The sequence below is a fragment of the Eleginops maclovinus genome, chromosome 12 (genome assembly GCF_036324505.1).
Source record: "Eleginops maclovinus isolate JMC-PN-2008 ecotype Puerto Natales chromosome 12, JC_Emac_rtc_rv5, whole genome shotgun sequence".
Taxonomy (NCBI): domain Eukaryota; kingdom Metazoa; phylum Chordata; class Actinopteri; order Perciformes; family Eleginopidae; genus Eleginops; species Eleginops maclovinus.
Window position 1 is genome coordinate 7,506,688 of NC_086360.1, and position 13,610 is coordinate 7,520,297.

At 38.4% G+C, this 13,610-nt stretch overlaps 1 protein-coding gene across 4 annotated transcripts in view; it reads right to left on the reverse strand.

Annotated features, from left to right (window-relative positions):
- The window catches only part of ypel1 (yippee-like 1), a 30,849-nt gene that overhangs the window by 5,971 nt on the left and 11,268 nt on the right, over nucleotides 1-13,610 (reverse strand). For all 4 annotated transcript variants that reach the window (XM_063897887.1, XM_063897889.1, XM_063897888.1 and 1 more), the window contains 2 exons: nucleotides 3,282-3,325; nucleotides 1,745-1,853 (listed from right to left, as the gene is read on the reverse strand). In XM_063897887.1, the coding sequence (XP_063753957.1) occupies nucleotides 1,745-1,853; nucleotides 3,282-3,325 (153 nt within the window). The remainder of the gene's footprint in view (nucleotides 1-1,744; nucleotides 1,854-3,281; nucleotides 3,326-13,610) is intronic.

A 13,610-nucleotide genomic window follows, 5' to 3' on the forward strand; every position in this document is an offset into this window, starting at 1 on the left:
AATATTTGTCTATTCAAAGTTAATTGAAGCCCAATATCAAAAAGGGCTTGTACATTTTGACAATCTGAAGGTGTGACTAAGGCATTTCACACCATTTCAAAATATTAACAAACCAAATAATCAAAAGCAGCAGAAACATGTGTAATGATTAAAAAAAGAAGAAGTGGAAGAGAGTGGTGGTGGAAGTATGGCTGTGAAAACTTGTACTTGTGAAATGTTGTATTGTCAACACATCACCTGCCAAGGTGTGTTCCCTAAGGGTTGGGGAATGGGAATCTTGTTAAAATAAATAAAGAAGGATGCAAGGTAATACATTGTATGACCTGTAATTTACCATTCCTTATATTCCAAAACATATATTGAGAAAATAAAAAATCCTCACTAATCTGTAGAAAAAGATCTCACCCTTTACAGACAGCCAAATCAAGCTTTAATGCAAAAGTAAAAATGATTCGATGATAATGATTGAAAGCTCTGAGGAAATAAACAAGTAGATAAGCCTTGAGTGTGGACCACAAAGGGAATTTTAAAAACAAAAAAGGTTTTAAATAAATGTACTTTAACATAACATAGTATGCATCAACTCTGCAATAACAGGCAGTAAAACAAATATGCACAGTCATTTATCCGGCCACATTATGCATCATTTGAGATAAACAGGACACGTTTCCTGGTGACCAAATCACCTCTTTCAAAAGTCCTCACTTCATGTCTGACAGCACATCTCCTGAAGTGCAGGATGATTTCCGGCACACGTCGCAGTGCCGCTGAGCTCCAGGAGACTCATGTCGATGTGAGTCTGTCTCCTGGATTATTTGCTCAGCCTGCTTTACCTTGTAAAACAGCTTTGCTCTGCTGTTGCTGTGAGGCTTTTTTTTTTAAGTCTAATTGTTTTTGTCATTGAAGGAACAGCTTTAAGTGAGTCCCTGTGTTATAATTTGTTGAGTTATTTTACTCCCTTCAATAGTCTCTTCAGACAGTTACCAGGACGAGCCTCTTCAAAATGGCTTGCTATTTAATCACTGTAGACTCTCAGAGGTACCAGTCTGGAGCCAACATTTAAGCACTGTAATTACTTCAACACTAGGAGACCATAGAGTGCTTAATCTCTATGCCTAAATATAACCCTAAGCAAATAAGAAAAAGCTGTCACCGTGGTTTTAACAAGCAATGCTTTAACGAGAGAAACCGTGTTCCTTCGACCCTTTATAGGTTAAGATGAGGGGTACGTTCAGCCACAGACTCATCCCACCTCGGCACAGCACTAAGCGCCTGGAAAACTCCTTTGTGCCTGTAGCCATCAGGCTGCACAGCGAGGGGTTAGCCATGTGACTCACTGACAATAACCCAGACTGCACATAAAGACATTCACCTGTATCAATCAATGTAAATATATTTAACAATCCGGATACAAATGTATATCTGTTCATTGAATTCTAACAATCTCCATATTAACAGGCCTGTTAACCTGTGCATCACTTAATTTAATGTTAATTGTATTTATGATACTATACTGGCCTCTGTTTTTTGTTTTGTTTTCATTCTTATGCTGTTGCTGCTCTTACAACTGAATTTCCCCACAGGGATTAATAAAGGTACCTCCTATCTTATCTTATAGCATCATTTGTGCTAGCCAGGCATTCACATAGTTGCCCAACAACACAGCGGCAGCCATAAATGGTGCATCAGTAAACATTTAGATGAAAAAGTAAAAGAGCTGGGGTGAAATTTGAAGGACTCTTACATATTTCCAGCCCAGGGTGGTTTTACAGTTTTCACAGTAGATGTCAGCCACAGCATGTAAACCTGTGAGGAGAACCCGCTCCTCAGCTGGCCCGCAGCCGACATTCACCCTGTAGGGAAGAGGAGAAAGGGACATGGAGGTCAGAGAGAGCAGGAGAAGAAGAGCTAGAATCTTTCACTTAAAGGTGAATCCTGTCAGACAGTGTTTTTCAACCTCTTCTGAATAATCTTGCGGCACACTCACAGCCAAAACAGTGCCCCATTGTAGCCTAATTCAGAATATGAAATGAAAATGTAATGATGAGTGTCTCTGCTAGTATGTAGCCAGCTTTAAGAGCTCTCTCAGACCCCAGTGTTGTACCTAACTAGCTGCACCTTTACCAGCTTTGATAACACTTTAATGATCAATAATTATAAAACATATCATATTATTCTGGGCATACTTTTACTTTTGGTACTTTAAGAATATTTTGATCCTTATACTTTTGTACTTTTACTTGAGTAACATTTTGAATGAATCTTTTACTGTAACAGAGTATTCCTACACTGCTCCTTCTACTTTTACTCGAGCACAAGATCTGAGTAGGCTACCTCTCCCATGTCTGACTACGGCACAGTTGTTGAAAATCCCTGTTGTAAGATATGGTGAGTTTGAGCATATGGAGAAAATAACTTAATCATTTTTGTCCCAATTCCTCAATATTGCTATTGTGATGATAAAGTTTGACTATTGGAGCGACAATAAGATATTTACAAAATTACAAATCGTCTGTAATCTGGAAATGATGACTTCGATATTCTAACTGAAAGGATGTATAGTCTATAAACTAGCGTGAAGTTTGAGCATTTGTCAAAAGGGGCATATTCTTTCCCAGCTGGTTTTTTATCTTATTTTAAAACTGATGACTGTAGATTTGATGGTAGATACAGGGTCAATTCTTCAGAACTTCACTAAGTCCTTAACTAATTGTGTCAAAATATTTGGTCAGAGAAATCTTTTGATTGTTCTGAATGTTTTTCTTTCTTTTTGTATTAAATATTACACCTTTACCTCCCTTCCTCCCTGTAAAAACTATTGAGCTAATTAGCTTTGAATGTAAGGAAATGCCACAGACAAAGAACAATTGTACATAAGCAGGGTTTCCTGCAGAAAATTAGTCAGTTAAGGTGGTGGGCTGTCCGGGGAAAGGGGACGTCGCCACCTGACTGACAGACGGACGGACGGACGGACGGGGGTTTGGAATGAGAGAAAACAGGACAAAGTAACACGGCGAATATTACTCATACATATATATATATATTTTTTTTTTTTGGAAAGACCTTAGTTAAGGCGGTAGGCGTGCATTGGTTAGGCAGCCGGCTAAGCTGTAAAGTGCTGTGGGAAACCCTGATAAGCTACATGCAGACTGCAACACTTTTAAAACTTTTACACAAATTAGCTACTTGTGCGTCAATGTAACACAACCAAATGAGTAATAATGACCAAATGTTTTCAAGACAGGAGAAAAAAAGTGCTTGTGTGTGAGTCTCATACTTACACTGAATTAAACAGATAAGCTCTTCCTTGACTGCCTTGAAATGACTGCAAACGAGAAAGAGAGAGAGAACATAATGTAAGCAGACGGTACAGAGCTGCACCACACCGCTGAGTACAAGAATGTTAGCAACCGACGCCCTGGGGTGCTTTTTCTCCTAGTATCTGCTGCGCATACTTGTTATCCACCTTGTCAAAGTTCCCACACACACATTTGGCTGAAGGTGAGGAATAAAAGAGGCATCTAAACTAGACTATTATTAGTTAAATTTAATGGCAAGAGAGATGTTTGTTTGTTGTTGGAGTCCTTATTTCCTTGTTACTAACTGTAACAGCAGAGCAGTAAACAAAAACTCAAACTAAAATCCTTTGTTTTGCTGCTTAATCTTACAAGAAAGTCATATAAAAAGCAATTTGCTTTTAGAGATTGCACATGGAAAGTAGATGAAATGATCAATGGTGTTTTTTAATGAAGTTAAATGCCAAAATCAATGGGATTATATAAAATCAATGATACAAATCTGGCAAGAGTCACATTATTCCCTCGAGTATTCCCATATGCAAACTCAGGGCACCAAGCTTCATTGTAGGAATGCAGGGTTACAGATATTCAGTGTATTTTCAGAGGGGAAGCTTTAACAGCGATGTTTAAGTGCAGCTGAGATACAGGTTATAGGATTTTACGTAAACTGCACACACACACATTACGAGTCCTGATTGAATCATTTTTCAAAACTCTGTCGACCCCAAATGAGTACATGCTGAAACCTGTTTCCCGATATGTCTGAGGAATTGCGTTATGTTAAAGGTTCCCTGTGGAGACACTGTTCTGTTTACACTCAGTTTTTCCTCACCAAAACTCAGTGTGCCTTTCCTTGAGGCACTACAGACATTTACTTTATCGTGAGGCTGGAACAAAGATACATGTAAATGTCTTAGCAGAGAAAGAGAGCAAGGTGTTGCAGGTAGAAAAAGTCACTGTGAACATCTCAACAACATTTCCAATGAGGAGGGTTTGAAAAAATAAGTTCACGTTCCTACAGGTAGTAGAGATACAGCCTCACAAACGCCTTCAGATATACGTTTCCTTTATGCTGCCAAGTACTTCAGCCTTAAAGCATCAAAACCTTTAAATATTATGGAACCTGCGTTGTTTAGATCCATTTAGGCTTTTTTGCAGACTTCTCCTTTAGATTGTGGTTGCAGCATTTTAGGCTTCATGGCAACCCTGCATCCCTCCAGGTGTTGGTTGTGCCTATTCTGGGAAGTTAAGGTTAAATATGTTTCCGAATAAGGCAATGACACACATGACAATTGGAAAAAAGTAGCAGGTTGTGAGGAGAGGTCTAACTCCCAACAATGCAGAACAATGAATAGTTGAGGAAAGACTGAACCATTCCACCTATCTATTTGAAAATCTGCCACAAAATGACCAGAGGTATCAGAGGCTGGCATTTATGTCAGAGCCAACAGACACGTCCAAAATCAATCCAAAAAATCTAAACGTAACTATCTGTGCGTGAAAAGACGGACAGCAAGTGTCTCAGAAATACTTAATTTTGTGCCACTGATATGATAATAAACTAGCGTAATCCTGCAAATACTGCCTTTCAAAGAGCAATATACTTTGACTCTTAAGCCTATGCAATGTTGGGCCAAAATTCTCAATTCCGAGCAATGCCTTAAACGTGGGGAAAACTGTTGTGTATTCTGGCATTATTTTAGCTAAAAATGAGGCAATGAGGCAATATCAAGATCAGCAAAAATCGTCAAGGCAGCTTTTGTATGGTGAGTTGACTATTGAGCCTGGACTGATTCAGTTTTTCAAGTTAACCCTGAGGAGTTAATTCTCTAACATGCTTATGATTGAAAAAAAAACTGTACTCAACACAAATCAATCACATACCCTGATGAATAGGAGGTTAAACAAAGTCTAGCTTTATAAATATCCAGCTGCCTGCATGCAGTTGAGCACACACACATGACGTTACTGTATATCAATGTAACAGGGAGCCGTAAAGCCTGCACAGTGGGTGACGACAGAGCCTGCTAGGCTTTTCTTCCTATGCCCCCGTCATCCTTGGCCGGCAGACAGGCCCCAATCGGCTTTGCTTTTTTTTCCATTGCAAATGTGTGCGGCAGATAGGTCTGTGGCTGCGGTTGAGGGCACTGAGCTAATACCTCCTAATAGGAGCGCCAGCTGCCTCCACCTCCTCTGACCACAGCCACCACCACCAACACTGGTCCTCAGGGGACCATTTTCAGCTGCCCTAGTGTTGGACAACTTGATTTCAGATAATGGGAGCTTGTCTTTGAACTGAATAATAAAAATGATTTATTTTTCTTTACTCTGCCCACCCCCTGTGCTCACTGTAGGTATTGAGCTCTTACTGTTACATCCTCCAAGTTCATTGTTGCTGGTTTGAAGTGAAGTCTGCACAGACATACAGTACAGTCCACAGCCACAAGACATGTGACCTTAGCTGCCAGAGGGATCTAGGTCGGTCCCTGTGGAGTCAACAACAAGTCCACTCTGCAGTGTTTATAGTCCACAGAGGGGAAGGAGGGGTTACTATATGTGACAAGAGCTGTGTGTCATATCTGCGTTTCACTGTGGCTCAGACATCAACTTAACCACTGGCCAAAAGGGACGGCTCCGTCTCTCACTGCCCTTATCTGTTTCCCACCGGCTATTTATACTTCGCCAGTGTTTCTGTCTCTACAAGAGCTGCTGTGAGCTTCACTGGGCTACAAAAAAAAAAACAGGAGGCAGGAGTATGCGTCTTACAGAGCCAATTTAGAATATAATGGCAAAATCCAACAAGAACAGTAAAAATAAATGAAAATATTTGGATCATGTTTTTTTAATGGAGATAGCAGCCAGACAGCTTTTGGTGCAGCACTAAGAATCCCAACAATCCTATCAGATGGCCCAACAGGATCCTGCAAGGACTGTTTCCAAAATGTAAGAGTGCAGGGAGGTTTGGATGCAGACTGGAAGTGTTCTTCCACAGGTTTTTTTGTGTCACGCTTAATAAAACATGAGCAAACAGGGGTGTAGTTACAGAGCTTGTTTTCCTTAAGCTGCTCAATTGCCTTTGTTTTAAAACCGCTTGTTGAAATGAATTCTACAAAGCAAATCTCAAAATCCCTGAATCCTCTTGACCATGCGGGACAGGGGGAAACAATACAGCGCACAGAGAAATCAACCTCTTCAGCCAAACACACCAAACACAAATACAACCCAGGAGAGGCAAAAATGCTTCGACTGCAGAGAGCAGTGAGTTTTCTAACACAGGCACAAAATCTGATTTCACCAACATTCACAAAGCATGATTTTTATTAAGTTCCAGGTGAAATAAAGAGAAAGTTAAAGCTATTAACAAACGGAGGTTGAACTTTACCATCTGTCCCAACAGATGCCTGGCTGTGCTAGGTGAGGGTTCAGCCTAAATTTAAATGCATCCTGTTAAACCCCACAAGCTCTACTTAAAATTCAATGTAAGGTAGTTTTCTTAAGGATTAAACAATCTTACACTTTGTTGTGCAATGATTTGATTTATTTTTTAACACTTAAGCTTATTCAATGGCTCCTTTCCCATATCTAATCCACATACAATACAAGTATTATATAGATATGATTTACCTAGAGAAAAACTGAAGGAAGCCAGTGGCATCATGCTAACATTTTCATTGATTATCAATTATTATAATTACAATTAATAAATAAAGTGCATACATTACCCCAAATAATGAAATACACAAAATAATCTTCTATTTATATGTTGAAGGTCAATTATTGATTGTAGTTTCAGTCGTTACACAAAAACTTTTTGGGTTGGTAGGCACTATGTATATATATATATATATATATATATATATATATATATATATATGTCCCATGTAAGAAGAAGAAGAAGAAGACATACTTTTATTAATCCCTTACAGGGAAATTGCTTTCTCTACTCTGTTGTGTTGACACACATAAAGTAAAACAAAATGCCAATTCTGACGGATGATAGCAGTCATAGCCAAATGTTTGTGCATGCTTACATTAGCTGAATGGCACTAAACACAAAGTGCAGCCTAAGCTGTTTGTGCATTTACCAAAAACATTGGACAAAGTGTCAAAAGTTATTCCATATCACCCGACACTTGGAAAAATAGGTTGCAATATTTCACTCTGAACTTGAGTGGTGACGACTGACAGATCCCTGGACAACCACTACTTTTGCAGCTTCCATGTTTAATAAAACCTTGCTAGCCTTGAATACACTTGGTTTGATTATGACATTAAAAGACAGGGGGAATATTTACAAATTGACTGTTCTGTGACAGCACATTAATGTCAACCTTAAGATTTTTGGAAGCTGGAAAAAGCGGTGAAAAAAAGAGAAATTAATAGCATTTGGAAATGTCAAGAAACAGTGAGATCAATTCATTAGATGGACTTCAATCAGTCTGATAGGATGGATGAAGCCATGGTGCTGAATAAAACTCTCAGCCTCCTCTTCTGTATTCAGCCTGCGCCGTCCCACTCCAGGGCCACGTTCACACCGCAGGCCTTGGCTCTCAAACTGTCGCTCACACTGCTATACGATTTCAGGATAGTGCTCCTATCTACTGTTGGATGTAACCAACATCTGATAAAAATACAAGACTGAATTCGAAAAGATGCAGTGTGCTCAGGTTGACAACATCAGAAGTCAACAGATGAAATAAAGCCAAGTCTGTAATTATGTTGAGTTTTTTGGCCTAAAATAAGCCATGTCCAGTTGACTGTTAGCTTATTATTGTATATATATGTGTCATTGCGCGGGGGGTTTTACTGAGTGATACTCTGTTAAAAATAGTGAAAGAGAACTCGTAATTTTCTCCGTGTTTGTAAGCTCTTAAGTTAGCATGCCTGGCTCACTAGCTTACAGTAGTGATTTAGCTTTTGTTCAAGTCCTAATGTGCATTACATTAGCTAACCATGTTTTCAAAACTGAAATTTGAGAAATAACAAGTTTTCTTGGAAAGAATAAACTTTCTCAATGGGGATGTTTGATTTGTTTAAGCTAAGATGCTACTATCTTAGAGTTTAAGCTAACGTTAGCCGCTCTTCCCATTTTTTCGAAAAATCTCGGGAGCCCTATTGGCCATAAAGAGAAGAACATTTAACGATTAATACATTTGTGTGCTTGAATACAATATAAGTGTTAAACCAAAACAATGTAATTAAAAAATCTCCCATGTTTTAAATAATTAGTGTGCACTAAATCAATTATTAAATAATTTTGTGCACAAGCAATTGTGTGCAGCTTTGATGTTTAGTCATGGATAAAGACTCCTTAATTAAGCTTGTGCATAAGTTAACAAGAGATGTGACAACACATGCTTTTATGGGTTATTGTGTTTAAATGGCAATTAAATATGATACTCAGAGTTGGTTGACTATATTCCCAGCAAGATGCAAAGGCGGTCTGTTGTCCTGGCTCACTGTATACACTTGTATTGCTCACATGAATTAACCAAAATATGGCAAGCGTTTCATTAAATTAAGGCCACAAATTAAATCTTGCACAAAACGATAAATCATGACCTTTATCTATTAAGTTATTTGTTCATTCATACATTTATTCATTCATTTATTATTCCTCACTATGGCAACTCCCTGGCTTCTAGGAAAACAACTAATGAAGAAAATAATGTCACATTTATTAATAATAAAATTTGCTTGATCAACAAGCCAAGTATATTGGCTGCTGGTTAGCATCGAAACATTTTCAGAAGCTTCTCATATTGAGTTTAGTGGTAGAGAGAAGGGGGGGGCTGCTTGCCATACTTCCTTCTAGCCTGTATGCTCAGGTTAATCCTCTATTTCAGGCTGCTCCATCTGCATCTTTGCTCGCTGGCTGGCATGCCACAAAGACATAAGCTCGGGGAGGAGAAACAGATTTTTATACCTGGCTCAGGAGATTTACCGAACTAAAACTGCAACTGTGGAGACAAATTTGCCAGAACCTGCAGAGCTCTTCTAACACATCCCACTGTTGTTTGCATGGCCGGGTAACTCATTTCCTATTTCTCCACTCCTTGGCATGCACAGTGAAAAAAAGTTACCAGGACACATGGAACTAGATATTCACAAATTTCCCATGAGATAAAAATCAAACATGGCCAGGACGCCTGGCGCTTGGCAGCGTGTAGTGGAAAACCCCAGACTACGGTGTCATCTTCTCCTAAGTAACATAATCGGCTTAGAAGGGCTGATGCTGAGGACTGGTGATGTTGCCTTGCTAAATACACAAACGGGGTGTGGCAGAGAATAGACAGCTTATTTAGAGATCTGTGGACAGTATGGTCACAATCAATACCCAATTATTATTAAAAATGTATTCATTTAATAATGTTTATTATGATATGGGAATATATGCAAAATCAGAAATTAAAATGTTGAACAAATATTCAAGCAAACATGAACCAAATATTCTCCATTTACAGCTTCTCATTTGGGAATATTTGCTGCTTTTCTTTGTTTTATCTAATTTGAAATTGCATATATTTGGTTGTCTACTCTCTGTCTGACAAAATTAAGAATTTGCAACTGAATATTCATGATTTCGAAACTTGTAACATTATATTTGTTTCTATATTTTTAAAGAATGAGCATTTAATTAAATGGACATAACAATAACACTGGTGGAAATAATAATTTGTTGCAGCCCTTATCAAATTTATGTTGAATGCAGTGGATTGTGTTCCACTATTATGCATTACATCGGACTACACTCAGTGAAACACATGAAAACACATGTTTACCGTGAGATTCCAATGGGAGAAACAAACAAACTGTCCCAGTCAGATCCCTTAATTCAATCCATGTATTGTGAAAGTGGATTGTTCACACTAATTGGATCACATGTCAATAGTCACCCAATGGTATTGGCCCAGTTTACTCCTCACAGCGGTTGCCTTTGAGTTCAGAGACGCTTTTATGTCACTGAGAAACTACTTTCATTATCAATCAATATGCTTATTATTTCCTTAATTAATACAATTAACTTGGTCTGTAACATGTCAGAAAAAAATACCCAAATGCAGCTTTACGTATATTAATTAATCAGATATCAAAACTGTTGCTTAAAATAAAAATAGCCAAAATAATTTTCTGAAGAAATAATCAGCTCTAGGTCCAATAGCTGCATGTGATGTGATGTGATATATTGTAATAGAATAAAACAGGATTTTTTAAAGTTTAAACTTATTTAAATCCTGATTCAGTTTTTATTTTAGCATATAAAATGTATATGAATAAAGACAGATATTTATCCACTTTCGAACTTGTGCCAAATGTACTGAGAGAATGCAATCAAAGCAATAAAGATAGGATTCACATTTAATGTACATTTATATCTTCTTGTTAATAATCCCATGACTTGTGCTAAAAAGTCCAAAACAACAAAGTGGATTGAACGTGTGTTTCTAAAACCTGTACAGTATGCGTCCCAATAATATCTGAGATAAAATGTATTCAAACTGATGTGCTAAACTACTGGTATACAAGGGTTTGCACAGTCATAGCACAGTGAGACAAAATCCAACATTGCAATGGGGTGAGACATTGGCCTAGCAAAGGGTGAAAAGTTTGTCACCTGCTCAGTTGAATCACACAGATCTCCTCTATGACTACATGATGAAACATAGGCTTAATTAGAAATATGATTCCTGTTGTTTGATATAGAACTTTTTTAATTAATAAACCTGGAGTGACAGAGCATTGGCATGGAACTCACTCCCACAACACATCAGAGACTGCACCAACCTCCCCACCTTCAAAACACTGACCAAACTCACCTTTTGTGGCTGTTTTTTAATGCGTGATTAATGCTGTGTCCTTGTGATGAATGTGGTTTTATTGCTTCATTTGAATTTGACTTTTTAAAGCATCTGAAAAAGTGCTGGTGGACGGCTTTTTCAGGAGCTCTGAAGATGGAGGTAGGCTTTCTGAACACATTTAAGGTAGCATGTTGTCGATTATATTTCTGGCTAACACATTTTTGATTAGTGGTCTTATTGCAGCTGAGTGTCAAATGAATGTGAATTAAAAACAAACGCTAGCCTGTCTGGCCTGATACTTAAAAACACGACAGTATGTCTTCTATCCATACAAATAGCAGGTGACCAAAAAAAGTCTCAAAATGAACTGGAACACAAAAGGAGTTTCGTTTATGATGATGTAAATAGCAACTACAATGGGGAACACCCTGACTACTGTGCAGTTAATTGCAGTTCGAGGCTCTGTGGTGCTACTAGTTTTCCTGCATTCCCGCTCTGCTGTCTCAACTCTGGGGACAATGTGGCGAGACTTTTATAAAAGCAAACTCATTACCCTTTATCATCTTCAGCCTCTCCAACGGTGACCTCAGCAGCACCAACGCCTGACTTCAGAAATATCCCGCAGTCACTAGAAAGCAGCCGTCAGTGCGGACAATAAGTAAGTATTTTAGGTTGTGGTGTTTTCCGTCTTTCAACTACATGTAGCAGAAATGGTTTAATGGCAGTTGATTGACAGAAATATTTTGGTGTCAGTTCATTGTTTTGTGCATTTTTCAGCAAAACTATCAAAAAGGTGTTTAACTAAGTTTTTATAAATGAACTGAATTCATGGAATACATTTCACATGATTTATTTCTAAGAAAATAGATCCTATAAGTTAACTTGTTTCTGTCTTTTTTTTTCTGTATGTCCAGACCGTATTTTTATAGTTAATATACATTAAGTCAACTTCCGGCTGTGAATAAAAAAAGTTAAATAACCGCCTCTTTTTATATCTTTCATGATTGTTCCGCATTAATTTAGTTTAATGCAAAAAACTCCTTTGCTATTTTTAAACCCCTACTTCATTTAACATTTTTCTTTTCTGAACCCAGTTAAAAGTTAACAACTTAACTTCCCGCACAATTAATCCTCAATACATCATAAAACTGCTGCGTGACAATTATTCTATGTACCTGTTGTGCCTCCGGACAGGTTAAATAAGGGGCCTATCAGCAAGTATTGTCACTTTCTTGGGCATAATTTCCAACATTCACATTTCCTAAATGACCCTCTCTGATCCCGCTGTAACGACCATCAGCAGTCTGGTGGCTGTTTCCCAGAGTTCGTCTTCTTGCTTGCACTAACAAGCTGTGAGCTTCCAAGTCCCTGAGCCACAGGAGACCAATGGATTGTGACATGGAGATGGCGAACGTGCAGATTGATCATCTTTGCCATTTGAATAATCAGCTTAGAGCGTGGTGAGAGTGCGACACACGGGGAGCACACTGTCATCGTCTTGGTATAACGCACAAAGGTCATTGCTTCAGTCACCGACACTCGGCCTCATCTGATAAACTTCACTCACTCTTTGCTCCCAGGCTGTCCATTCACAGACTGCATTAAAGCAGCACTTGTGGCTCCAAATGTAAAAAACACTTTGGACAATGTGGACTTCAATACCCAGAAATCCGGTAACAGATTGATAGTGTTGGCCTCACTGCAAAAGAACGAGAGGATGTTTAATTTTCACGAAGGCCCTGTTTCATCACTTTCTGTGGGCGGATAAATGAGCATACCCGGCAGGACAATTTCATTTAGGGCAAGTTGTCTAAATCTTAAGCGTGTGTAATCTGACTGTAAAATTAGATTTTCGTGTCTGTTTGTGTCTCTGCTAGGATTGATATTTATTGAGGACAGGATGTGGGAGGATTTATTAGCATGCGAGTGCAAACCTATCAATATTTTATCATGGAGGAATTTGCCTGGAGGTTAGGTGTGTCACCAGAAAATTAATTAGTATCATTTTTACTTTCAAGGACCATTGCTAAGGTGGCTCAAGAGAGAGAAAGGAACAGATGTTAAAGGACGGGAAGTAAACACTAACAGGAACACGGTATGGGCTCTGTAGTGTTTAAGGATTTGTTTGCAGAAATAAACTGAATGTATTTATTTATTTAGTTGATAGTGACAGTGCTCATTGATTAACAGACAAGTTGCTGTAAATAAGCCAGAGTTAGCTGCTATGCTAATTTCCATCTGTTGTCCCTAGCCAGATCTTAAAAGGCACCCATGAACTTGGACAGTCACAGAAAACATCAATCAGATCGGTCTTCATTTTAAATTAGGTTGTTGTTGTCGGAGTTCCAGCCATTGATGCACCAATGAACAGGAACTTCTTAGCGGAAGCAATACGATCGTTTTAAAGTCAATAAAATCATTTAACTTAATTCTGGTCAAGTCGTTAGTTTGTTTAGTATGTGGCCGTGTAATAAGCGGGATAATGTGCAGCGAGGCGTTCGTTGATAAAAAA